The 27,908-nt window shown below is 37.6% G+C and overlaps 3 protein-coding genes and 1 long non-coding RNA gene across 6 annotated transcripts; 2 read left to right on the top strand and 2 right to left on the bottom strand.

Annotated features, from left to right (window-relative positions):
• Window positions 1-320: 320 nt before the first annotated feature.
• Window positions 321-2,013, top strand: LOC149381258 (uncharacterized). The gene is made up of 3 exons (XR_016293837.1): window positions 321-830; window positions 1,565-1,627; window positions 1,729-2,013. It is a non-coding gene; the product is annotated as an uncharacterized LOC149381258 (long non-coding RNA).
• A 509-nt stretch (window positions 2,014-2,522) lies between these two features.
• LOC149381259 (putative receptor-like protein kinase At5g24010) lies at window positions 2,523-5,291 on the bottom strand. 2 transcript variants are annotated; one of them, XM_089630834.1, is made up of 3 exons: window positions 4,772-4,980; window positions 3,535-4,704; window positions 2,525-3,468 (listed from the first exon to the last, which is right to left on the bottom strand). In XM_089630834.1, exons 2-3 carry the CDS (start codon window positions 4,490-4,492, stop codon window positions 2,774-2,776), a joined length of 1,653 nt encoding a protein of 550 aa, XP_089486960.1. In that variant the 5' UTR covers window positions 4,493-4,704; window positions 4,772-4,980; the 3' UTR covers window positions 2,525-2,773. The 2 variants fall into 2 exon arrangements, with proteins under 2 accessions (XP_089486959.1, XP_089486960.1); XM_089630833.1 differs by having other exon boundaries at window positions 2,523-3,468; window positions 3,535-5,291.
• Window positions 5,292-14,174: 8,883 nt separating this feature from the next.
• DPBF2 (Basic-leucine zipper (bZIP) transcription factor family protein) lies at window positions 14,175-17,615 on the top strand. Of its 2 annotated transcripts, none has more exons than XM_089630345.1 (5): window positions 14,175-14,243; window positions 15,732-16,567; window positions 16,849-16,920; window positions 17,029-17,055; window positions 17,146-17,615. In XM_089630345.1, exons 2-5 carry the CDS (start codon window positions 15,788-15,790, stop codon window positions 17,236-17,238), a joined length of 972 nt encoding a protein of 323 aa, XP_089486471.1. In that variant the 5' UTR covers window positions 14,175-14,243; window positions 15,732-15,787; the 3' UTR covers window positions 17,239-17,615. The 2 variants fall into 2 exon arrangements, with proteins under 2 accessions (XP_089486471.1, XP_089486472.1); XM_089630346.1 differs by having other exon boundaries at window positions 14,218-14,243; window positions 15,778-16,567.
• On the bottom strand, window positions 17,616-20,677 carry ACD1 (Pheophorbide a oxygenase family protein with Rieske 2Fe-2S domain-containing protein). The gene is made up of 6 exons (XM_089630344.1): window positions 20,118-20,677; window positions 19,539-19,774; window positions 19,289-19,415; window positions 19,049-19,185; window positions 18,546-18,972; window positions 17,616-17,966 (listed from the first exon to the last, which is right to left on the bottom strand). Exons 1-6 carry the CDS (start codon window positions 20,523-20,525, stop codon window positions 17,712-17,714), a joined length of 1,590 nt encoding a protein of 529 aa, XP_089486470.1. The 5' UTR covers window positions 20,526-20,677; the 3' UTR covers window positions 17,616-17,711.
• Between the last annotated feature and the right edge of the window lie 7,231 nt (window positions 20,678-27,908).

Genomic DNA, 27,908 nt, shown 5'->3' on the forward strand with positions numbered 1-27,908 from the left:
ATGATGATTTGATGATGAATATGATGATTTGTGATGATGAATTGATATCATGTATTCGTTGTATGAATTATGAAAAATATGTTTATTTTTCTAAAATATTTATTTGAATACTCATCGGTTTCCTACATTTTTTATCGGTTTCCTCTACGATAAGCGATTTTTAGCCGGTACCGATTTATTTTTTTTGTCCGAATATCTCTCATTATTCATCCAGTGAGCGATTTATTCCCAAAATTGAAGTCCCGTACTCAAACTGTACTTGATTTTTGTTTTTATTTTATTTTGTAGTGTTAAAAATCCAAGTACTATGCGCCATAGCTGCTTCTGTCGCCTGGCCCCTATTGAGGCACCCGCCAAACAGTTTGCCGCGGATTTCTTACAACAACCTCGATTCATTCACTCCTTTTTATTTTCAAAAAAGTTGAAAAGCTGTTGAAAAAGATAACATTTAAAAGGAAGAGGTGGAAAGACTCACACTCTGTTTGGGAGCCTTAGGGATACCAAGGTCGTTCCACAGACGCTTCAACGGATCTTCGAGCCTGATTTGGACAGTGCTTCTAAATGCTGAAGGTATTTGGCTATGAAATATGTAGATATCAACAATGTTTTAATCAAGAATTTCTCGTATCTGTAAATTAAATCTTCACACTTGATTTAGCATATCAATATTTGAGATACACACTGAAGGATGCAAAGGGGAGAAGATATTTGATTTATCTCTGACAGAGCCGATTATACATGCGACAATTGACCATAAGAGGGCTTCAACAGGTTAATTGGTTGAATTTGATGATTGAAGAGTTTATGGAGTGTTTTGGGTGTGTAAACAGGTAATTGTATCAGATGCTAATGAGACAGAGTCTTTAATAGCTAACGCAATGCTTAGGCGTCTCACCACTTCAACGAATTCTTATAGTCAATCAAGGAACTAGCAATCAGTTCTCGCCTTGTAATCATGCAAACTCTATAAGCTAATGCATGCACTTTTTGACTCAGCTCATCACTTACTCTTATTTTTTTATTTTTTATTTTCTTATTACCAACTTGTGAATGGAAGCTAATAGAATTTAATATTTTTGTTGGTTGTGTTTGATTCTTTTTATAAAAAATTTAAGAGAATTGGGTAGCTCATTTCCTTTCTCTTTGTAAGCTGCATTGTCGGTATTCATTTCACCCCTGCAAATGTGTTTTTGTGTGGTTGTTTTTAGTTCAGCTGTTACTCTGAGACTGTTTGACCTTGTTGCATTCTTAATACGTTTCTTTGATCAAAATAAGTCTATTATTTATTAATCATACTTTAGCTGCAATAATGCTGTTATAAGTATCATTGACCTTGCTGGAGCTGAACGAGAATAGAAAAATGAAAATAAAGGTTATTCGAAATGAATAATTTATTATTATTATTTTTGTGTGTAGTGTAGGTGTGGTAGACAAATAATTTTATTCTTCTAGATTGTAGGTCTTTGCTTAATATCTCTATTGCTCTTGTGTTGATAATTTAACTCTGATGACGAGCGCTTATCTGACCATCTATAACTTTATGGTTTATTATTTTGAATCATAGTCTTTGTTGGAGCATCAAAAGAACCCTAAGAAACCGTTGCAGAAGTACTTTCAGACCTCATTAGTAATGGTTTCCTGTTAAACTTGCGTGACTCATTACTTACTACTAAAATATTGTTTCCATAACCATATCACTAACCTATAAATTCTTATTTAATATCTTAGAAGGTTCTTAGCGGTTCGCTCGGTCACTCCGCCGCCGTTACAGAGCCTCGCCATCGCCGTTCGTCTCTGCCTCTACGCCCTTCGGGTACGAGTCTCTGTCTCGGTTTTCTGCTGAAAGCATGAGGTGATTTTGGTTATTTTTGTTGAGATGTATAATTTGTATGATTGTATGTGAAGTTTGCCCGGGAAATGGTATTTTGGCTCGTCTGTAATTTGTTGAAATTGTGGATTTGAACATCCCCGAGGGATTGATTTTGGCATTGACAAAAAAAAAAAAAAAGATAACGTTAACCATATTTTTATTCTGTTCTCTTTTGGTGTGTCGGGTTTGTTTCTGTGACCAGGTTGGTTGTTTTATGTGAAGTGACTCTAATGTATAATTTTTTATAAATTTGATCATGGTACATGAAATACAGGGGAATTTATGGTGATTTGTCAAAGTTTTAATGCATAATTTTTTATAAATTTGATCATGGTACATGAAATACAGAGGAATTTATTGTGATTTGTCAAAGCAAACTGTTATGAGTTTCATTTACTACAAAACCAAAAATGGACCTAGCATTCCTTTAGACAACTCTACATTGACTGTTTTGGTAAAAATATTGCAAGTTATAACTTTGACAGGTTCTTGTAGAAAGCTTAGGACTTGAACTTTGGTAAATGTTTTAGGACTTAGGACTTGGTATTTATAGGATAAAATAGTAATAAGAGTTAATAAGGAGGATTAAATAGAAAAATAGTAGAAGTTAGGTAGCCTATAAATAAAGGATATTAGGAGGGAAAACGGAAGGGATAAGAATCTGAAAAGTCGTTAGTGTTTTGTAAGGAACAGATTTCAATTTGGGAGAGCACGGACCTCTCGAATGTCCGATATCCTTTGTACTCCCTTCGTTCATATTCCCATCAATACAATCAGATATTCCGGGGGGCATCAATGTTGCTGTGAAATCTATGCTAGGAAATTAAGTTTGAAATTGACATGCATTTTGCCACATGATAGAATCGAACACAATCATTTGGTTGAGAATAAGTGAAATTCAGATTACAGAATACATAGAAACACGTCAGTGCCGCCCGAGACGTCGGAGAAATCATTGCCGGGGTGGCACTGGAGCTGCAGCGAGTACTGGAGGTCCCACAAGACGTCGCTCATGGCCGGGCGGTCCCAGCTGTCCCTGCGAAGGCACTTCTCGGCCGTGTCCCCAAACTTCCTGAGAGAGTTCGGGTCGATCTCGGCCTTGATCGACGCGTCCACGGCGTCGAGGAGCGATCCTCCTCTCTTGCACTTGATGGCCCACTCGGCCAGGCTGACCCGCTCCGCCGGGAGCGCCACGTCGATGGGCGGCCTCGCGCAGAGCACCTCGAGGAGGACCACCCCGAACGAGTACACGTCGGACTTCTCCGTGAGCTGCTGGGTCATGAAGTACTCGGGGTCGAAGTACCCCATCGTCCCCTTCACGTCCGTGTGGCTCGCTTCCCCGCCCGGGCCCGCCTTCGAGATCCCGAAGTCCGCCACCTTGGCCACCATGTTGCGGTCCAGCAGGATGTTGCTGGACTTGACGTCGCGGTGGATTATCCGCTCCGGCAATTCGCTGTGGAGGTAGTTCAGCCCTTTGGCCGCTCCGATGCAGATCTCGAGTCGCTGCTTCCACGACAGCTCGCGGAGGCGCTCCTCCAGCGTCCCCTTCTCCATGAACTCGTACACCAAGATCATCTCGTCCCTATCGTCGCAGTACCCTGCTCGGCATTTTACTTTTTTAACTGATTAACCGTTCAAAGAAACTAGAGTTTTCCTACTTTTACCTATAAGGGAGACGAGGTGGCGGTGGCGGATGCTGGAGAGCAGGGTGATCTCAGTGCGGAACTCGGCCAGGCCTTGGCCGGACTCCGCGCCGGCGCTCCGCTTCACGGCCACGACCGTGCCGCCGCGGAGAGTGCCTTTGTAGACGCTCCCGAACCCGCCCTTCCCGATCACGAGGCTCGAGTCGAAGCGCTTCGTGGCCGACTGGATTTCCGAGAGGGGGATCCTCAGCCCCAGGTTCAGTCCGGCGACGCTTCGACTGTGCGAGCTCGCTCCTCTGTAGCTCGAATACACAACTGCCTTTTTCTTCCTTCTGGCCACGAAAAGCGCCGCCGCCGCGGAAGCGCACAGAACAGCTGACACCGACCCCACAACAGCCACCACAGTATGCCTAGGCTTAGCTTCTTTCTCCGTGGGAACCAAAACGAGACCTTCCTTGATCTCGAATATCTCAAGCCCGTTCAAAAAGGCGATGCGTTGCTCGTTTTTCGTTGAAGGTCCTATGCTGATTTTCAAGACGCCTGAAGTAAGCTTAGCCACCAAGAAATCGGTGTAATTGGGCACGGCTGGCTGCAACGTGTAATTCCCCCGCTCCAAGGTCTCGTTTATGTAGAAATTGAAAAACGTGACGTCCGTGTTTGTGCTTTTGGTGTCGCAAAAATGAGCTCTCACGACGTGATCAGAGCTCTCGTTAACTTTGAAACTCCATTTTACGAGGGTGACGTTGTCTTTCATTATCCGGGCCGATTGGTACACCAAATCCGGGGCTCCGAGCTTAGCTTCTTTCGAAGGATATTTTAAGTCCCCACCGTAGAGTGGTTCAATAGGCGCATCTTTTGTCTGGAGAAACTTCTCATCAGATTCCCACTCTCTCCATATTATGCCGTCTTGGGGTTTGATCTCGTCGCCCCCGACATTGATTCTGTAAACCGTGCGCAAAACAGGACGGGACTTCAACATTCTGCGATCTAATTCCTCCTCGAAGTCGAACTCCGCCACCAGAGGAGCGGGGAAAAACTCGATGGCATTGAGAAAGGCGATCGACAATTCTCTGGGAGTGAAGTAAATCCGGAACTTGGTGGAGTTGGCCGTGACATAGAGTTCTTCGACCAATGGAGCTTTTTCGCTGTCTTTCCCGGAGAAGCTGGACAGCAATAAGTCCCCGGACGAGGCTGCGACGTCGAAAACAGCGTCGGAGAGATTGAATTGAGAACTAAATGCGAAAAAGTGAAGGCGTACCATATATATTGATGAGGGACCAGGATCGCGAACTTCGAAAGCGTACGAGGACTGCTGTCTAAAGATTCTTGCTGTCTTATACAGAGGTGACGTGTCGGTTAGAGGCTGATCAGCAGTTGCGACATAGCTGTTCTTCTTCGTATGCTTCTTGTCTCCGGTGAAGCTCCGGCCAGTATGGTTTACTGTTCGTCCCGACCCACAGTTGATGAAGTATTTTTCTGGGTTTTTGTAAGAGCATGAACAGATAAAGTGCATGAGGAAAAGAAGCAGAGATAACGGAGACATTTTGACTCTAAATTTGTTGCTATGCTTTTCCATCAATTACAGATTGCTCATTTCAGACTTTGGAAGACGACGATTTTGCACCAATGTTAATGACCTTCGTGGATAAGTCAAGTTCTCAGTTCTCCACACGTTGACTAGGTAGGAAGAATAAATGGTCGGGAAAAATCAAATATCTCAAGTGTATGACAACCACACCATAAAGAAAAGAAAAGAATTAATGACATTTGCTAGTTGTTTCAGTATAATTTTATATATATATAATAATAATAATAAATAAATAAATTAGATCTAGAAGAAGAAAAGAAAAAAGAAAAAAAAAAACTGAATAATGTTGACAATAGAACCAGATAAGAGAGGAGATTTTTATTTTATTTTACATTATGTTAAGAGAAGAAAAAGACATTTTCGTAATTCTCCTAGTTTAGGTAGCGTGCTCATTTGACTATAGAGAAGGGCTGTAATAATACAAAAAACTATAATAATAATAAAATATCTAACATTTTATATTACGAGAGACTTGTTACAACAATCGTAATTAAGTTGTAATTTATAAGGCATATATGTCATTAATTCTAAAAAAGGAAATAGTATGGTTTGAATTTCCATAGTGTATTTTATAATTGTCATCTATCCAAGAACAGCCGAATATATCTATAGGTTTGGCCAAATTATAACTTAAATTTTTAAATTACCAAACATCTTGAATATATTGTAAATTGGTGCAAAAAAATTAAGAGATTTATTAACAAGTAGCCACTTAATGAGGGAAAATAATAGCCAAAATTTGTGTTTTAGTAAGCAATTAGCCAAAAAAAATTAATTTGCCTAAAATGCCCACTCTCGATCTACCGATCACTACCAATCCAAAAAAATTTCCAACCACTATGAAACCAAATGATGTTAGGCGTTGGACCCGAACTCCATAGATGCCGAGCGAGTAATAATACACCCACCAACTCCGGTCTCTCTCGATGTTCTCGCTCTGCACGGTGTCGCTCTCCACCATCGCCGCCCACCGCCCCCGCGTCGTGTTCATCTCCGGCGAATCTCACTTTGTCCACGCCGCCAAATCGCTGTCGTTCCCGATCGGCTTCGTGGAGGTTCGACTCCAATCAATCGGTGAGAGAATCCAGGTCGCTCTGCATCCTTAGCTTGCCTTCGACTCTTTCGGGATTTGGTTCGGATTTTGGCGACGATTTCATATTTTAGGGTTTTCCGTTCGACAGTTAATCGGATTAATCGTCACAGTTAATCGGATTAACTTTCTGTCATAGTTAATCTGATTAACTGTCATGGTTAATCTGATTAATTGTGATGGACCTCTTCCGAAAACGATTTCGAACATCGGCGAGTCTCGCCGTTGTGCCGATCCGGCCATTCGGCAGTCGCAAGTCTAGTTCTGCATATTAAATGTGATAGTTAATCGGATTAACTGTGAAGGTTAATTCGATTAACTGTGACGATCCTCCATCGAAAACGATATTGAACGTCAGCGAGTTACGCGGCTGCACTGATTTGACCGTTTGAAGGTCGCAAGTCCAGTCTTGAAATCGCCGGAAGAAGCTAAGATTTGAGAGTTTCGTCGCCGAATGTCAAGGCCTCGTTTTCGACGTAGGCGAGCGAGACTTCGTCGGAGAATGGAGCAACGTTGGAGGCTATCCAGTTAACAGCGGCGCTCAGATCTGAAGCTAGAGTTGAAATTTCGACTTTTGAAACTTTGATGAAAACTCCGATTCCGGCGCCGGAGACGGCGGAGATGACAGTTAATATTATTTACTCTGACAATTAATAATAACAACCCTTAAGGGTATTATTGGAATGTTATTATAATAAATTGGCTATTTTCCTAAATATGTTAATAATTGAGCTATAATTTTAAAATAAGATGGTTGTTTGGGCTAGATACATAAGCCGCCCAAAAAATAAAAGCGTTTAATTAGATAATTTTACTCTTAATGAATATCGAATAAATATAAATTAATAATTGAGTATTGACTATTTTGAAAGGAAAAAAAAAACTAAATAAAACTTAATTGATACTTTGACTTAATTTTCTATTTTTAGCAATTACTCTCTCGCTCTCTATTAATAAATGTGTTTACTCTAATTTTGATAATGTGACGCTCATTTATAAGTTTTTTTTTCAATATTTATAATGATTAATATTAATGTTCTCTTTAGATATTTGAGATGAAATAGTTGCTTGGGAAAACCGTGTGGTTCCCTGGCAACCGGACGAGTTCCGACCCTCATCCCGGTTCAGTAAAGCCGGTCCGGTTCAGTTAATTATTTACTAAAAACCGGGGTATAAAATGGAATCCCGGACTTGAAATCTTCATTCACGCATAAATTTAGGTCTTCTTCTCCTCGTCACCGCGCAAGAGAATCTTCACGCCGAACTAGTCCTTCTCGCCGAGTTTCGTCCGATCCCGGCACCCAGACGTTGATTCTTCCATACTTCCCGGTGAGATTCCCGAGAAGTTCGTGGTTCCCCGTCAAATTCCGGCGTATGTTGAAATCTGAGGTTTTTTTTTTTTTTTTTTTTTTTTTAAAGAATTTGTTAGTTTTAGTTAATAATTTTAAGTCATTTTCATGTTTAGTAACATAAATTTGATGTTGGTTTCGAAATCCTTATATTTGTAATCTTAATTAGGGATTTTTAATCCGAAATTAGGGTTTTGAATGTGATTGGTTAATTTTGTTGAAATTTAATATAGATTTGTCATGGTTAAACTAAATTTATTTGTTTTGAACATGTTATTATAATTCGAATGTTGAATATGTGATATGGATTATTGGAATTATATTTAGAATATGTGATATGGATTATTGGAATTAAATTTTGAGTAGGTGATATGGATTATATATGATGTTGTTGAAATTTGATATGGGTTTTTGAAATTTAATATGAATTTTGAATATGTGATATGGATTATTGGAATTATATTTTGAATATGTGTATATGATGTTCTTGAAATTTGATATGGGTTGTTGAAATTTCATATGAATTTTGAATATGTGATATGGATTATTGGAATTATATTTTGAATATGTGTATATGATGTTCTTGAAATTTGATATGGGTTTTTGAAATTTAATATGAATTTTGAATATGTGATATGGATTATTGGAATTATATTTTGAATATGTGTATATGATGTTCTTGAAATTTGATATGGGTTGTTGAAATTTCATATGAATTTTGAATATGTGATATGAGTTGTTGAAATTAAATTTAGAATATGTGTATAAAGATTTTATGGATTATTTTAATTCTTATGAATATATGTTTTTGACTTGTTTATATAGTAGACTTGAAGAATGGCGCCACCCGACCCAGCAATGAGGTATTGCACGCCCGTTCCGGGAAAAACAAGTGCGAACACGTGCAACTTTTGCGGTCATGTAATGGGAGGAGGGGGGACACGAGAGTAAAAAATCATCTTACACATTTGGACTCTCAGAAGAATGTTAAAATGTGCGATAAAGTTCCTCCTGAGTAAAAGAAGAGATTCAATTAACTTAGGTTAACCTTTAACCGAAAATTTAGGTTAGAGGTTAACCGTTTAACCGATTTTTTTTAATTAGGTTAACCGAAATTAACCGAATTAACCGAATTATTTTAATATATTTTATTTAATATTTAAATTTATTTAAGAAATTAATGCCTTTAATTTCATTATAATTAAATTAATTAGTAAATTGATATAATTAATTTTTAAAAAATTATTATAAATTCGTATATAAATTTTAATAAATTTCAGTTTAACTAAATTAAATTTTGTTAATAGATATTATTAATTATAATTAAAGTTAAATTAATTAATTTAATTTGAAAAATAATATATTTTATTTTTTTATTTAATAAGTCTTATAATCTAGGTTAACCTAGGTTAACCGAAAATTAACCGGTTAAAATTAACCGAACGGTTAATTTTAACCGAAATCGCGGTTAAAATTAACCGTTCGGTTAATTTTAACCGGTTAATTTAGGTTAAAAAATAAATAAAAAAGATTAGTTTAACCGAATTTGCATCTTTACTCCTGAGGTGATGGAGGAGATGCAAGCTTTAATCCTCGATAATGTTGAGAAGAAGAAAAAGAAACATACATTTGATGAAACCATTCGAAGGACCATCAACAAACCATTTCACACTAACGTTGATGAAGAGGGTCCTACTCCTGATTACGAAGCAGAACTTCGAGCAGCAATGAAGAGGTCGCGTGAGGATGCAGCTTGGTCAGAGTGTGAAGCTCGGTTCCAATCGGGTCCCGGGGGGGCTCGACTGCAAAATCTCCACCCATCGCTCCATCGTTATATAAGTCTCCTAGTGCGAGGCAACCTAGAGTGGACGAGATGGTGAACCCGAAGAAGAAGTCGTGGCTCGGAAGAGCTATTACCAAATTCATCGTTCACCAGCACGTGCCCGCGAGCAAAGTCAACAGTCATGAATTCAAAAACATGACTGTGACAGCTCAAGATCTTGGTAATTCTCACACTTGTTCACTACAAGAAATAACGCATTTAGCGACGACACTATTAGCGACGACTAAATCGTCGCTAATATATCGTCGCTAAAAGGGTTATTAGCGACGATATTATCGTCGCTAATTCTTTGGTGCGAGAAATATTAAAGTTTGGCGGCAAAGATAATTAGCGACGACGTTATCGTCGCTAATTCTTTTTTGTCGTCGCTAAGTTCGCGGGAAAATAATTAGCGACGATAAATTAGTCACTAATTATTTCAGAATACATTTAGCGATGATATTTTCGTCGCTAATAACGTTGAATTAATTTCGAATTTTAAAGAGGGAAAAATCCCTCCAATGTAATTAAGACGAAAACATTTAGCGACGATTTAATCGTCGCTAAAGATTGTTTTATCGTCGCTAAAAATCCCTCCAAGTCAGTCTATTCCGACGCCGCAGCCTGCAGAACTTCAGCGCCAGCAGAAGAGCGTTTCTCGTCGAGGAGGGGGAAAACGAGTGGCGGGACGACAAAGCAAACGTCGCGACTAGTGGTTTATTAATTGTTTTGTGTATTTATTATTTACATATTTCTCGATAACCGAAAACGTACGTAACCGGATTTTATATAGTTGTTGATTTGGATAATATAATTTAGTTTTTATTTGATTTTTCATTTTAGAATTTCACAACAAAAAAACCGTAAAAATAAATAATTAACGACGAAAAAAAAATTATAATAATAATAATAATCATCGCTAAATATTATTCACACAACGTTTTAGCGACGACTTTGTCGTCGCTAATTGGCGCGGGAAAAATTCCCGCGTGAATTAGCGACGACATAGTCGTCGCTAAAACTCTGTTTCACAACGAAAAAAACTTCTCGTCACAACATTTAGCGACGACTTTGTCGTCGCTAATTGACGCGGGATTTTTTCCCGCGGTAATTAGCGACGACAAATTCGTCGCTAATTGTCTGTTTCAAAATGAAAAAAAAACTTCTCGTCACAACATTTACGGACGATTTTATCGTCGCTATTATCGTCGCTAAATATTTACCGACGATTAAATCGTCGCTAAATATATTTAGGCACGGCAAATTAGCGACGATTTTTATCGTCGCTAAATACATTTAGCGACGATTTTAGGGTTATTACCGACGAAAAAAATCGTCGGTAAATGTTGTAAATGTTGTAGTGGTTGTACTTCTATTAAGATATTTATGTTTGGAATATGATGTTCACGTGTATTGCAGGTCCTAAGATTCCTCTCTCATCGGCGTACGAAGTTTACAACAAGTACCTCGAGATGGAGGTCTAGATGCCGAGAACTTCGTGGAAGAGCAGAAGAAGCGTTGGAAGATGTATGGATGCATGATACTGGCTGATGGTTGGACAGGGCCGACCAAATTGAGTATCATCAACATAATGGTCTATTGCGCTGGTGCATCTGTGTTCTTGAAGTCCATAGACGCATCGAAAAATGTCAAGAGTACAGACTACATCTACTCAATACTGAAGGATGTGCTGAAAGAGGTGGGAGACATAATGTCATCCAAGTAGTCACCGACAACTGCGCCAACTACAAGAGTGTTGTGCAGAAATTGTTTCGGCGTCAGAATGTGTACTGGACACCTTGTGCCGCACATTGCTTGGATCTGATGTTTGAAGACATCGAAAAGAGAGACTCAGTAAAGGGGACAATCAAAGCTGCGAGGGACGCGATAAAGTTTATCTACAACCACGGCGCGGTATTGGTCAAGCTATGAGAAGTGGTCCCAGGTGAAATCATCCGTCCAGGGGCAACACGATTTGCTACGAACTACCTCGCCCTAAGAAGTTCTTCCTCAATGCGAATCTAGCCACAGTTCTGACTCCGATGACGGTAAGGGCGGTGATGGTGGCGGGGGTGATGGAGGTAGAGGGGGTGGTGACGATCGATGTACCTACGATGGTGGTGGTGACTACGGCTCTAGTGGTGCTGGTGGTAGTGGGGACGGACGTGGAGGCTCCTACAGTATCGGTGGTGGTGGCGGTGGATACGTACCAAGTGAGGAAGACTATAACCGTTTTCACCCGACTTTTTTTTACACAGGTTATGGGGGCGGCCATGGTGGAGGAATCAATGATGTCATGTCATTTACGTCTAGTAATGACGTTGATGATTTATCGACCAATTTCGGATCGGTGACAATTACTTCTCAAGACACGGGGTACCAGTATTATGAATGGTTTTTCTCTTACCGCAACAACGACTATTAGCCACCACCACAAATCATCAAGACCTCAATTCGACCGCAACAAGGTTATCCCGCATACTCTTTCTCTACAAGTATGACGCAATTGGAATACGACTACCATTTGGAGACGTACCAAATTGCATACGCTCATTTTTTGAGTTTGTACGATTATTGTATGACCGTTAGTCGAGGGATATTACCGGAGTAATCATTTTTAGCCTATGGTATGTAATAAAGATATTGTAAACTATTTTCTTTTTTAGCATATAGTATGTAAGAATAATATTGTAAACTATTTTCTTTTTTAGCCTATGGTATGTAATATGTATGACATTATATAAATTTGTTGTTCACTGAATACCCCCTCGGTAAGTCCGGTATTTGTCGGTAAACCACATCGGTAACGGTAAGTTCACCGGCACGGTTTACCCTCGTTTTCACTGGATACCCCGGTAAGTCAAGGGCTTCTCCCGGGAACCCTTCAAAATCGGAATCTCGGTACGGCATCGGTAACGGTATTCGATTCCTTGGTTAATACTATGTATTTGGTTAAAATATAGAAATTGTGTGCTAGTTTTAACTAAACTGTCATTTTACTCTCTCTCTCTCTCTCTCTCCCTCTCTCTCTCTCTCTCATTTCACCAGGAAGCAAAAGAGAACATAATCCTATCCTAAGCCATCATACACGCAAAATGACAAATGTCTCAGATTCAAGAAGACTTTGTTCATCAATATTTGTGATTTTGAAGAGGACTCGGCTTGAAGATCTCAGTTTGTAACGAGTATGCCATTTTTAGTTTTATCAAATGTTAATACGTATTTTTGTAGTGCTATGTGATAGATTTAACAAGTTTTACGTATTTCAAAAAAAGTCGGATAACATTGAAGAAGTGGATATAGTTAAAGGTTGCGGCAGCCTAAAGTGATTTACAGTAGCCTACAACAGATTTGCGGTAGGTTAAGGTAGAGTGAACAGGTCGCGGCAGATTGCACCAGATTGTGGAAGATAGAAAGAAAATGTTTCGAGAGAGCTCAAGACATGAAAATAAAGGTGCCGCCACATAAAAGATCCGTTGGACGTTCCAAAAAGGGTGTCGTCTACCATCGCAAGATGACATTATAATTATACATCGCAAATGCATAAATATGTAATCATAATTGTGATGATATTTCGATTTAGGCTTTTAATTCATTGTGTTATTTTTCTTATCCGACTTAATTTTCTTTTGATCTAGTTTTCTTCCTTTAATTTTTACGTTAAAAATGCGGTCAACTATGGTTGACTAGGTCAAGAGTTGACTTTTTGGCCTTAAAATTTATAAGATAAAATCAACAAAGTTTTTTTTTTTCATTTTCTACCAAAATAAATAGGTTCACTACGACATTCATTCAAAACCATACAAAGAAAACTTATTACAGTGACTTGTGATCACGTGCGGTCACTTGCGATTGACTACAGTGAACTGCAATATAGTGCGATCATCAAAGTAAAGAACCGCAGAAGACCGCAAGTCCGTATAACAAACCGCATTTATATTTGGTTGACCCACCACAGCGTAGAGGAGATTCTAAAACCCTATTATTATTAATAACCAATTCGAAACTCTCCATATTCAAACAAAATCGACTAAATCTAACAACATTCCATCAATTATAACAACATTTTATCGACACCTAACTAACTACCTAACATTTTGAAAATAAAAACTATCAAACTCAAAAAATCTCACATTTAAACTGTAAAAAAAAAAAAAAAAAAAAAACAATGATTAACCTTTCCAAGAAAAAAAAAATTCGAGAAAACGGGTGACATGCGGCGTAGACTTCTTGATGGCAATGTCGTGCGACGTGGAGAGGAGATGATGACGACTGCGTGCAACCAATACGTGAAAAAATAATGTCGGTTTTGAGAGAGTATGAAAAAAGAAAATAAAAAATTTGAAAATTATGTGTTAAGACAGAGTAGTTAAATCATTCTACATATAAATGATAGATTTTAATTATTCAATATATATATATATATATATAAGCGTAATTACTTGAACTATTAGTCATGATTTCCAAAAAATTTCCAACTAGATTTAGCTAGGTGCACATATAATTTGTGTGATAAAAAACGAGCTCAAGTTGTAAACGACGAATATAATATATAGGGTGGAAACAAATGAAAAATAAATAATATATTGTTATTTGAATTCTTGAGAGGTGGTGTGTTGTGGCGGATATCTCAAAGCAGTGACGCGAAGAGGTATTGCTTTTAGCAGAAAGCTTTGAGCATGTGGCACCTTACGTGTCTCCATTTCGCAGCCTCTCTCTCTCTCAGAGTGCATGGTATTAAAACCACGTGATAAATAAAGCCATATTTACAGTATTTTATATCAATTGCAGTTACTGATCGAGCTCTTATACACCCTCTGCGGACTCTAAAGTTTACTTTCTTTCATACATGATATCAAAGATCAAGGGCTTGAGTTTCAGGTAGAATATTCACTTCTATGAATTACGATTTTCTTATATATATTTGCATTTATTTCTTTCTTTTCTGTTTCATCAGGATCTCTTTCTTTACCTCTCTACTTCTTCATTCTAATATACACTAATGCTTATGGTTCTCGGTAGTATCGACAGTTTGTGTTGATTTTGAGGAAAGTCTATATCTATTTTCTGTTTGATTTTTTCGAATCATGCATTGTCTGTAAATAACATTTCCTGCAAATATATTACTCCTATTATTATTAAAATTTATAGGCAACTACTAAATAGATTTAAAAAAATAGAGTGATTTGACTAAATATCCGATTTAAAGTTAAAGATTTACAAAATAGTCCAGATTTACCTAAAATTAGAGGAATAACCGTAATAATCAAGTTTTAAAAATGAAATTAATCTTAAGATTAATATTTTTTAAAGTGATAAATTGTTTATAATAATTGTAAAAAAAAAATTAAGAGACAATTAGGTCAGTAACCCAATAACTCACTCTTTTTAAAAAAATAGTTAAAATTTCATTTTATTAAGAAAATAGCCCTTCAGAGCGAAGTAAATTAATTAATTGGTTAGATTAATTTAATTTACTTCGAAAAATTATTTTTCAAGCCAAAGTAAATTAATTAACCTGGTTTCTCAGGTCAACTATTTTTCTAATAAAATAAAACTTTTGCTAGATCATTAAAAAGAGGTAGAGAATTGACTAAGTGCAATAAATATTTGTAAATTTAATCTTGGTCTAAAAAAATTGATTACGTAATTTTGACTATTTTGCTGAAAATGTGAATATTTATTATTTTGTTAATCAATTAGTTTCAAATGACTATTTTGTATAATTTTTTTCAAAAATTATTGGTTGGAAATTATTTGACAAAATTATCAATTAATTGTTATTAATAAATTTAATAACTAAATAATTATAATTAATTAAATGTTCGTCTATTATGTAAACTTAAAAATTTTATATGACTATGAGAACCCAACATTATTCCAGCTATTGTAAAGATTCGGTTTGGTTGATAAATATAGCATGATTGATTCTACCAACCTATACAAAACACAATGTAAGGCTAAATAGTGTTTAGCGAAACAAAAATGTAAGGTTATAATTTTTGAAGTACACTATATATCAAAAGTACAAATCGACACACGTATGGACGGAAATTAGAGGGTAAAAAAAATTAAAGGAGGTAATTTGTAAATTTAATAAGGCTTAATAATGATGGAGAGTGAGAAGAAGAGAGACATGCATATATAATCAAAATATGTGTATATATGACTGGATTCTCATTCTTTTCCAATTTTCTCAATCCAAATATCACCACAACAACAACAACAAAAAATTAATAATACAAATGATATATATTATTTTTTTTCGTCGCCTTTTCTAGGTTATAAAGATACCTTAGTTGTAAATGCATTTGTTACCATAATATATGTATAGGTGCCAAGGCTCATTTCTTGGTTTTTATTTTGTAGGGCAGTTAAGTTACACTGGTCTAATTAATAAATCGACTCCTATTAGATAAGAGACAATGTTGGCAATCTCATCCGAACCCGAAATCATCTCCAAAGTGGATAATGAAGAAGGAATAAGACAGCCGAATTTAGTCAAAAACAAGCAAAACCCGTCGATATTGGCGCTGACACTGGATGAGATCCAGTGCAGGAGCAGGAAGAGCTTTGGCTCCATGAACATGGAAGAGTTCATCTCCAACATCTGGAGCGTCGATCAACTAGAAGACGCATCAGCCGTCGGATTATCGTCCGACGATAACAACAACATCATCAAAAGTAGTAGTAATAGCAATAGCAATGGTAACTGGGGTGGTGTGTGGACGGATGGGTCTTTTTCAATACCGACCCCACTTTGCGACAAAACGGTCGATGAAATATGGTTGGACCTTCACAAGGAAGCAACCGAAGAAGAAGAGGACGTGCGAGAAAGAGAATTAGGAGAGCAAGAAGGAAGAGAAGCGGATTTGCGTCGTCAACAAACACTTGGCCAAATGACTTTGGAAGATTTCTTACTCAAAGCCGGCGTTGTTCGGCTTCAATCCACAAATAGTAATAGTAGCAACCCCATGATGATGAGTCCGATGCCTAATCTCTATGGGCTCACCAATGGAAATCATCATCATCACCACCATCATCATGATAGTCATCATCATCAAGTAGTTGGCGGGAGTGGGGGAGAATCGAGCGGTCGCAAGAGGAGGATCATCGATGGCCCGCCTGAGGTACTCGTTGAGCGCAGGCAACGCAGGATGATCAAGAATCGTGAATCCGCCGCGAGATCTCGAGCCAGGAAGCAGGTGATCATTATAAGCACTCAATTAATTAAAGGGATTGTTCTAAAAGTATAATTAAATGGACTCATCCATTAGCAAGGTTTTTTTTTTCAATTTTATGACGAATATGTCAAAATATATATAATGACAACTACTATAGTCATAAAAGCAGAATAAAGTCTTCCTAATAAATAATGGGAAAAGGTCTCTCAATTAGACATATTTTTTTAATAAGTGCTTAATTAGAAAGTAACTTTTTCAATGAATAAAAAAATATATAATTGATGCTATATGTTTGTTTGTAGGCCTATACTGTGGAGCTAGAAGTTGAGCTTAATCAACTCAAAGAAGAGAATGACAAGTTGAAGCAAGTTTTGGTTCGTAGTAATATATATGTTTTGCAACATATTAGCCTATATCTAATACGTAATAATTAATTAACTGCTTATAAGTTGGCTAATTGTTTCGATCTTTGTGCTCAACAGGCTGAGGCGGAGCTTAAGAGAAAAGAGGTAGCAATTCTTACTAAAGGAAACAATGTTCATTATATCTCCTTCGAGTGGTCATTGAATATTTTTCTTTGATTCATTAATTTGTTTTAGGTATTGATGAAAAGGAAGCAATACACAACCAGGGCCAAAAAAATGGTAGAACGGGTAAGGAAGATTAGGCGAGCGGCGAGCTTAACTTGGTGATAGAAATAAAGAGAGAAAAAAGAGGTACTCAATGTATCATTCTATGCACATAGCGAAGTACGTAAGAGCTCAAGTAGTTAATTTCCGAATCTTCCGTCTCTAGAAATTGTTCTTTTTTATATTTGTTTATATGGCGTGATAGTGGTAAGTACTGTACGTTGTTGGTGGTAGTAATAAACTGTTAATACAGTGTAGGAATTCGTCATCGCTATGAATTCATATGATGTTACACCATATTTGTTTTATCAAAACGTTAATAATAAATAAATAAATCTAAGCCTACTTGTTTGTTTTTGGATTTTCATTTGGCTCTGACTAATTTTTTTCTTTTGATAAATAACACATAAAAGTTTGTATACGCAACTACTACTCATGTATGAACAAAAAATGAAGTTTCTGTATCTTTACAAAGAACTCGGTTTGTGCGGGTGACATGGACGTGTTCTGTAACAAAAACAAGTTTGTTCAGACGGTCAGTCAATTTCAGCATGAACGTAATCGACAAACACAAAATTCTTCTGTAATTCGTTCAAGGCATAAGCCAATCCGGCGCTGACAAGCGCTAATCCGCCTAAAACGACTCTGAATTGAATCTCCGAAGGAATGCCGGCAGAGGCGCAGAACACCACCGCCGCTCCAATCAGCAGCTTCTGCCACGTCATGAACGCCGTGTGGGCCCGCTTGCACGACGAGCACTTGAGCGTGTGTTGCTCAAATCGGTCCAACATCTATCAAATGAAAGAAAAAAAATTCATCCATGCATTTCACAATCATCTACTTAGTTTTCTGTTTGTTTTGAGATTAAGTTAACCACGCATTATATAAAGTCTATTAGGAAAATAGCCAACTTAAACGTTTGATATTGCTAAAGCCAACGTTTGATAAATCTTAGGTAAATAGTCATTTTCTTGTATTTATCTAAGATTCTGTAAATACAAGAAAATGGTTATTTACCTAAGATTTAACAAACGTTGGCTATTTAGCAATATCAAACGTTTAAGTTGACTATTTTCCTAATTTTCTGATTTATAAATTCCTAAAAATGAATTACATAATCAACATTTTTGTTACTTTTTGAGTGTTGATAATAGGAAAAATTATTTATGCTCATAGCATAATATCTACTTTTATTCGCTCATTTTAGACACAGCAAAAGTAATCCAAAATATAGATCAACGGATAAATTTTCAACAATAAATAGAGAACGATGATCGACTTTAAAACGCAATGTAGGGAAATGCAAATGTTTCAATAAAAATAAATAAATAAATAAATTCACCGAAATCAATGATGATTGTTTTACGGACCTGGCGTTTTGACAAGACGGTGGAGGGCGGAGGGCGGTCGAGGCTGGCGTCGAGCCACTCGGGCTGGCCGTTTCCGTGTCTCCTCAGCCAATTTCGGAAAGCAAGGACAAAGCGGTCGGCCTGGGTCGGTGTGAACGTGAGCTTCGTGTATTCCTTGTTTACGTCCGCAGATTTCGAGAGGAAGACCTTCTCTTGGCCTTGGAGGACGATCATGTCGCCATCGTACACTTTGTTCGAGGTCCAGTGCTCGTGCCACCTCGGGACCCACTGCCACCACGCCGGCCCCGGCATCGTCGCCTGGAAGAAGTTCCGAGCGCTGCACACGATCGAACGTGTCTTACCCGGCCCCATCGGAACGTTGAACGAACATATCCAAATCACCCATTTCTGGTCTCCAATGAACGGCAGTTTCGTGTCGATCTCTATTCTGAAACGCAACGATCCCGGATTTCAGAACTAACAAAGTAATACTGTTCTCAAGTGATTGGAATGGTTTTTTTTACTTGTTTATGTAATAACAAGGCGCGACGAATTTGGCGCTGATTCTCGGGTTCCCTTCGTTAGCTCCGGCGAAACCCCACTCGCCGCTCGACTCCAACTTGAACGGCAAAGGCTTCGCTCTGTCTCTTCTTCCCGTAACCTGCAGAGAGAGAGAGAGAGAGAGAGAGAGAGAGAGAGAGGTTAAAGCGTCGAGACTAAATGAATGAGGTCACGTTATTGTTTGTGGACGAGGGTAGGTAGACCTTATGATGAGCAAAGTCGATGTGGGAAGGGTCCGAAACGTTTTCCATTAGAGTGTCGTAGCCGTAGAAGAGATCGCGCTGAATAGTAACCGACGAAAACTCGGGCTTGTCAAAGTCATCGGGCAACCTTTTATCACAGCGAGCAAGTCCATGGAAAGACGAAAAGAGCCACGCTCAGTTTGAGCAAATAGCTAAGATATTCATTGTCATCGAGATTCAAGGGAAAAAAAAAAAAGGAGAGTTGGGTTACATGGGAGGTTGGGTGGCGGTGGCTCTTTCCCAGCCGTTTTGGTCGGGCCAAACGAAGAGCAAGCCTTGGGAAACCAAAGTCGGGAATTTGGTGGCACACGCTCTCGGGGATCGGACGGCGTTGGCCTCGGGTCCCACCGAGGCCGCCTGGGGAATCTTCACACACGATCCGGACCCCTCGAAGGACCACCCGTGGTACGAGCACTGCAATTGCCCTCCTTCGTCAATCCGACCTTCCTTCATTATAAACAAACACCATTACAATTCCCATCTGATACTCTTCATATTATATCTTATTCATCTTAAGCTCCCACTATTTAACAAATTCTACACTTGTTCATCTTTGGGTATTATTTAATTACTACACTATTTTACAGGACTTTAAAAAAAAGGTCACACTATTTAACCATCTTTGTCCATTAGAATTCCCATCTGATCTGATACTCCTAATTCAAGACTCTTCATGTTCATGTTACGATCCAGATGAAAGGACTTTTTTTTACACATATTTAAAATGTCATGCCCTTAAGAACACAAAGCACTCTTCATGCAATTAAAACCCCAAAGCCAAAGAACTTACAGACAAAGGAGCGAGTCTGTGTGGGCACTTATCGTCGAAAGCGATCCACTGGGCCGAATTCTTGTCGTACCAAATGACCAAATCGCGACCCAGAAGCTGAAACGGTGTCGGCGAATTGGGGTCCAAATCCTCGAGCAGAGAAACCGGGTACCAATGATCTCTCCACGAGAATTTGGCGGAGGAACTTTCCTCTCCCGATTCCTCCTCGGCTCCGCGGCTCGGTGGCTGTTGTTGGGTCGTCGGAGAAGCGACTCTCGGAGGAGATATTCTCGTCGGCCTACATGGGGTTTTGGGGTGGCTTGAAAGCTTGGTCGGTCTCGTCCGAGGAAAGAGAGCTTTACATGTGAAGGGCTGTAGCGAGAGAATTAAAGTCGAAGCAGAGGACTGAGAAGAGACCAGAAGTGCCATTACTGTGTTGATGAGTTTTCTGTCTTTCCTGACACTTATATTTTTTTTTTTTTTTTTTAACTTTATAATTGGAGTTTGCTATGGAGTGAAAAAGAACTTTGCGTACAAGCTTGAAATATCTTTTTTTTTTTTTTCTTTTTTTGTCTTGTGAGTCGTGACCATCTTCGTTTTCACATCTCTCTCTACTCAAATTGAGAAGGAAATGAGGATTACTGTTTTCGTTTCTTTCTATTTTATTTATTTTTTACACGCGTTAAACACGATTATTATAAACCTGCAATTATGTAAACCCAAACAAAATCTGCAATAATTATCGGAGAAAAATGCAGGTCCAAACTCCCAATTATTCACAGTTGGGAAAAATCTGAAAGAATACACCACACGCTTCTTTGGACCGGCAAAACACACAGTGGCACTGTATATCTCTGGCCTCTTAATCATGTTTCATAATAAAGATTAAGAAGTAAAACAAATATATTCAATAAGTCAAAATCGTTTTTTATTTCCAACTACCAAACCTACCAGAAAATAAAAAATAAAATAAAAAAAAAGGAAAAAGAAAGAACGAAAGATTCTGTCTCTGTCTCTGTGCTGCTAACCATCTCCGACCCACATGTCACAAAAAATATATATAGGGAGCTATAACAATCTAACCAAGTGGTAGCTAGCTTGGTCTAGCGGTAATCCCACACACACTTCGACGAAGAAGTCATGGGTTCAAGCCCTCATGGGATGCAGAAATGCATGCCCCTATGATTTATTCTAAAAATTATGTAATCTTGTCCAATAGTGTCACCTACTATGTAATCTTGGCCGATAATGTCACATGCGTTTTGCACTGCTAATATATCATGTAATCTGGTCGATAGTGTCCCTACTCAAAAAAAAAAAATCTAACCAATGTCAAATTTGATTTTAAGGAAATAATCAACGTTTTATTTATCTTGATAAATTAGTCATTCACCAAAATTAACGTATAAAAATACTAGAAACAATCATGTAAAAGAATATTTGATTAATGAAGTATGTTACCAAATATGACTATATTTTAAACATACTTAAACCGTTAGTTAGATTACAAATCCAACATTTCAAGTGGTCAGTAACATTTTTCAAAAATATATATAGATTACACAAAATATATTTCTCTGTTTTTAGTCTAATTTTGTTTTTCACGATGTTATATATAAAAGAAATAAATATTATGTTAAAGAAAAGGACGATGCGGCTATCTAGCCATTTTGAAGTTTGGGTTTAGCAAAATAGTCTAACTTTTACAAATTGAGGCAATATAGCCAAAATTTTATAAACCCCAAAAATATCCCTATTGCTTAACACCCCAAACCTCAGCTTTGTTCACCTCTGTTTGTCAGCGTCGTTGAGGCACTGGACGAACTTCTTGCCATCGACGTTGGACTGGTACAGAGTCTCCTCGAAGAGGATGGCGTCGGAGATGTAGTCTCCGGGGCCTGGGGTCTTCAGCAATAGATGCATGTTCGCCTCGTTGTTCTCCAAACCGATCGAACCCAACCTCTTTCCACACGTCGCTTTCGACTCATCGACCGCCAAGATTCCCCGCCACTCGTCGCAATCGATTTCTGCACTAATACAAAACAAATCAAAATAATCAAATTGTGTGAATGATTTTACAGAATCTAATACACAATCACTAGTTGAATTCATCAGAAAGTAATCTGGTCTGTCAAAATATGCTAAACAGAATCCGAAGATCTAAGAAAACAAAGAAAAACAGAGTGTTCCACGATCTTGCTGAAAGACCTTCAGCGCTTCGATTCGACCTCAGGATCTTGTTCCGTCTCATCGACATCATCATCATCATTATCGATTTCTTCGTATCAGTCGCGAAGCAGGCAGTTCGTGTTCGATCGCCGTCGGAGATCGAAAGTCGAGATCGTAGTCGAGTTTTTCTGTATCTTCTTCTTTTTCTTTTTCTGATTTATCTCACAGTGGATTAAAAACTTTGAATGCAAGATTAAATTTTTGGACATCTTATTCTTCTTCCTTTTCTACTTTTAGTTTATCGTAGAGTGGATTAAATTTTTTGACATCTTTTTTTTTTTCTACTTTTGGTTTATCGAAGAGTGGATTAAAGTTTTTGAAAGCAGGATTAAATTTTTTGACATCTTATTCTTCTTCCTTTTCTACTTTTGGTTTATCAAAGAGTGAATTAAATTTTTTGAAAGCAGAATTAAATTTTTTGGCGTCTTCTTCTTCTGGTTTATCGAATAGTGGATTAATGAAGAAAGTACAGTGGATTAAAATTTTGAAAGCTTAGATTAATTATATTGAAAATAATTAAGGGTATATTAGTACTGTTACATTATAAGTGGCTAAAATGCATCAACTTGTAAAACCTTGACTATTTTGCTAAACACTAAGTTTGAAATGGTTATTTCATACAAAAAATGAAACTTCAAAAGTTTATTATTCATACAACTCTATATTATAGAGTAAATATTTATTATTGAAGAAGAAAAAAAGAATATTTATTAGGGTGTTGTAGATTTGTAGTAAAAAATAAATTATAAAATTGAGATGTAGCTAACGTTTGTAAATGCTTAGAAAAATATTCAATGACAATTATATTTGACTTAAATATCCTCATATTAAACATGCTATAATTAACCAAAAAAATGAAAATAATTTAAAAAATTCGACAATTAATGACAAGTCTTATGGGCTCCAAATTTCAAGAAAATTTTTAACATACTTTCTTGATTAAAAATAAAATTTTCACAAATTTCGCTTCTTAGCTTTTCTCTATAAACACAAAAACCCAGACTAATCTTCATTAAATTTCCATTTATTTCCAAAAAATTTCGGATATTTTCAGTTATTTCCATAAAAAAAAAAAATTAAATAAATTTATAGTTTTGTATCACTAAGAAGAAAAAACAACGATAATGACGACCTTGAAGTTTTATTATGTCTTGGTCTTGAAAATACGGATCAAAAATCACCTCTCGCCGGTGAGCGGAAAATGTATCAATGGTTGACTCCGGAGAAAGACAAAGGGTCTATTTTTGAAGCTTTCATCGCCACGAATCTGTAGGATTTTAAATCACTCAATTTCGATGTCATATAAGGAAGATATTGATTTTTGAAGTTTTGATGAAGAAAAAAAACTGTACGAGAGAGAGAAAGATAGAGAGAAAGTGACGAATTGCAGCAAAAAATGATAAATTACATCAATACCCCTCAACTGTATCACTCGTAACGTTTCACCCTCTCAACTCTGAAATCGGACACCACAGACCCTAAAATCCTACAGCGTAACAAACACCTCATTCTGTCAAATTTTTACCAGACAGTGTGAAATCATTAAGGGTAAAAAAGTATTTTTGTTCTACATTGTTTTTTTAGTTATTTATTATTCAATTTTAAAAAATCAAATATATTTTTGTAAAAATTTCTAAAATGAATTTATTACTCTCTCTCTCTCTCTCTGTATATATAATTCTTTCCCTAATAGTATACATGTACTAACGTCAAAGAAGGAGCCGATGATTATGTGGCGACGGTGATGATTGTGATGATGATGGTGGTGGTGGTGGCGGAGGGGATTATTGGGTGTCGGTGGGGTGATTTGATTTCGATTCTCAGTTTGGTTCTCTGTTCCAGTGTTCCACGGCTGGTACAGTGTGTCGATTCTCATGCGACGAGTTTTCTGGGTTGTATGTAACTAATTTTTCAAGCCTCAATTATAGATGTGATTTTGTTGTATAGCTTCATTCATTTGGGGAAAGAAGTTTTTGCTAGAGAGCAATGGAAGTAACGAATCATTCAAAACCGATGTTTCCCTTGTGGGGCTTCGACGGTACGAAGCACAGAAACTCGCCGCACGGATTCGTTTCATGGAGTTTGTGCAGAGAAGGTGTTCAAAAAAATATGAGAGAAAGAGCAGTGAGTTTTGGTGAGAGACCTAATGCCTTTGTCTCGTGTTTTTGTTTTGAGTCCATTTTTTTTCCTTCTCGTCTATCTTTCTTAATCCATCTGTCTCATAAAATACAGCTTATAGAGTCCATAAACAAAAAATGGGTCTCATTTGGCTCCGAATTTTGTTTCTTCACTGAGAGCCAAGTTCGAGGAGCTCAGGCAACTCGACGTCTTCTTCCCTTCCTCTGTCTTTTTCCTCAGCCAAAATTCGAACGACCTCCTTCATTGTTTTGAGAGTTTTGAAGTGGTTCTTTTTTTTTTATCGGAAAAGTGGTTCTTTTTATCGGCGATTTTTTTTTAAATTTCAAAATGAATTTATTATTACACGTCAGTATTGAGAAAGAAAATAAAAATAAAAAGTTTATATAGGGGTATTTTCATAATTTCACTCAAATAACCATTCACGTGCTTAAAACGTGAAGAAAGTCTTTAACGTCCGTCACAAAAACTTGATAGTAGGAGTAAATTTGCTACAATGTAAGATTTCAGGGCATGTGGTGCACAATTTCAGAGTTAAGGGGGTGAAACGTTACGAGTGATACTGTTGAGGGGCAAATATGTAAGATTTCAGGGCACATTAACCATAACCAAACCTTCTCTAGTAGAGTGACTATGGGCTTGTCTCTTGTAGGAAATATTGCCGAGTTAAAAGATTAAAATACGTTGTTCAAGAGCATATCACATTTCACATCGATCTTGAAGTGTGATTTACTCCACTCTTTAGGATCCTTCCGCACTAGCCAATCATATGCCTTCTCATCCTCGTCCTTGAGCTCTGCCATCCTCTTTTTTAACTCTGGCTCTGTCGTTGTCTTAGCACATCATTTGTTTCAGCAATAATCCACTATGAACACTCTTGAAGTTTGAGTGTAGATGTCTAACACAGAATCTAGTTTCAGCTCCTGGGAACACATCTATTAAAGCTCTCTCCAACCCTTTCTGCCTATCACTCATTATTGTTAATCTACTCGGGTTCATAATCTAAAGATCTTCACTCAAAAGCATCATAAACCAGGTCCACGTCTGTGTATTTTCTTTCTCCACGATAGCAAACGCAATTGGGAACTGAGAGTTATTCGGATCGATACCCACATCAGTAAAACTATCTGCAGTATTATTTTTGCGGGTATTCAACTTAATTGTAAATTTTTTATTAATATAGAAAGCATACATAAAACAAAGGTCAATTACGCTTTAAAAAAAACAAAAAATAAACAAACAAAATAGGACTAATTATTGAACCCTTGTTTCATCGCACCCGATGCCCTAAAGTCGCACCCGAAAGTTTATCAATGAATAGTGATCATAATGTCATTCTAGACGTAACGTAAAAGATCTGATCTGTCAGACATAGAATTTCAATTTGGGACTTTACTATACGGATCAATTTGGTTCAATGATAGGACGGACCAACATGAAGAGTTGTTATAGGGTATATCTTTAGTTCTATAATGGTTAATCAAGTGCTCCATGCCACAACATACTAATGATGTTGTAAAAAGTCGTTTCGAAAGAGAGATGGTTCTGACAAATTCTGACAAATGTTGGTCCACCCGGATCGGCCCGCCGAAGCAGGCCTTTAGCCAATTCTGACAAATGTCTTCCACCCGGATCGGCCCGCCGAAGCAGGCCTTGGTTCTAAAAAGAGAGGCAATGCCCCGCCTCCAATTCACGGAATAAGTAAAATAACGTTAAAAAAAAGTGGTTCAATTTCGCCGAAAGCTCCCACTTATACTGGTCGATATATCAATGTTATTAGTGGTTCTACTGAGTATTAGAGCTAATCTACTGGTCGGTTCATCTATAATATTCATCTATAATGCTAATCTAATCAATATTAATTGTGCTTATATGATATGTTTAATTAGAATTAGTGAGCAATTAATTAGAATCAGTTTCCCTAAAAATATGTCATGTTAATAATGTAAAAATTAGTTAATAATAAATATGCTAATATGATTTAAGTTGTTAATAAGATATAATTAGTTAGATTTTGTCAGTTCTTAATGTAAATTGTAATTGACCTTGTACGCGTAATGTATCTTGAAGGACTGTTTCCGCATCCCCTTGACCAAATCACCCACATTAGGATTACTCGTTAAGGGCTTATCCAGTTTGATAGATTCACCCTCGGAAATAAGAAGTTCTAGTCTTGGAGGGATAATATCAACCACTTGACGTCCATCCAATGCATCTATTATGGTTATTCCATACCCCTTTTTTTCTTTTCGTATGATTTTGTTTACTATGCCCGCGGCTGTAGCGTTTACACTTGTGGTAAGTGTACGACCCGTACAGGTCTTCGTTGTAGAGGTGTTGTTTGAAGACCGTTTCGACACACTAACTAAGGTCACAAATGATGGTCACAGTGAGATTTGATCTAAATCCTGAAGCGATCATAAACACTGGATCCGGCGATGGCGCCGCGACGCTTCTAGTGGTCCAGCCTTGACTCCGCCCTGATTCGTTGCTTCAGGCCAATCTCGTCGAAGCTGTTTACCTCGCCGACTCTCTCGGCGAAATCCCATCAGACGCCGCACATTCCCACCACCGCCATCTCAAATAATGTTGAGATTAATTCTTTACCTTCTCCAATCATTAGAAGGGTGTTTCAAAGAACTAGGAAGGCTCCGGCCTTGAGAAGAGACAATATCTTCAACAACTAAAATATTCTATACACAACCGATTGTAAGTAGTTATATCGCAATTATTCTGAAAGAATTGGCTCACAGTTTCATAGAACACAAAAGGCAATACTAATACCCAGAATTTGAACCTATTCTTGAACTTACGCCACATTTTTCCAATTTTTTGTATTGTCGCAAGTCGATAAATCACGTCGATTTCAGGCAAAGGGGCAGCCATGCCTCGCCCGTCCGACCCTCCTGCCTTTAACGGCCCCTTGCCACGCCGGCCATGCCTTTCCTGGGCTGCCCTCCTGCCTTGACCGGCCCCTTATCATGCCGGCCATGCCTCGCCATGTCCCCATCCTCCTGCCTCCACACCAGTTTAGCAGAAAATAAGGGTAAGAGTCGCGAATTTGTCAGTAAAATTGTTCTATCTCAGTCTCATCCTATATTCAATGTTTAATTTTGATTTTATTCCATTTAATCCTGTAAGAGATGATTCTATTCGTGTCAACGTTACAAATTTCTCCCGTTCTATTTATTTTAAAAATAATAATAGAAATTATGTACATATAAATCGAATATAAATATTTTAGTAAAACCTCAACGATGGAATAATATTTTATTCTAAGAGTGATCTAAATAATATGTGTTTTTTAGTTCGATCTGAAGAAAGCTGTTGGAGAAAAAGTTGTTGGGATGTCCTTTTTTTGTAAGAATTGTTTAGTTACAATCGTTCAGATTTGTTTCTTTACGGAAGATAAATCTGAATCCTCATTAAGATTCATGTCTCAATTTT

The sequence above is a fragment of the Urtica dioica genome, chromosome 11 (assembly GCF_054948205.1).
Source record: "Urtica dioica subsp. dioica isolate 48M chromosome 11, U.dioica_male_clone48M_v1_H2, whole genome shotgun sequence".
Lineage (NCBI taxonomy): Eukaryota > Viridiplantae > Streptophyta > Magnoliopsida > Rosales > Urticaceae > Urtica > Urtica dioica.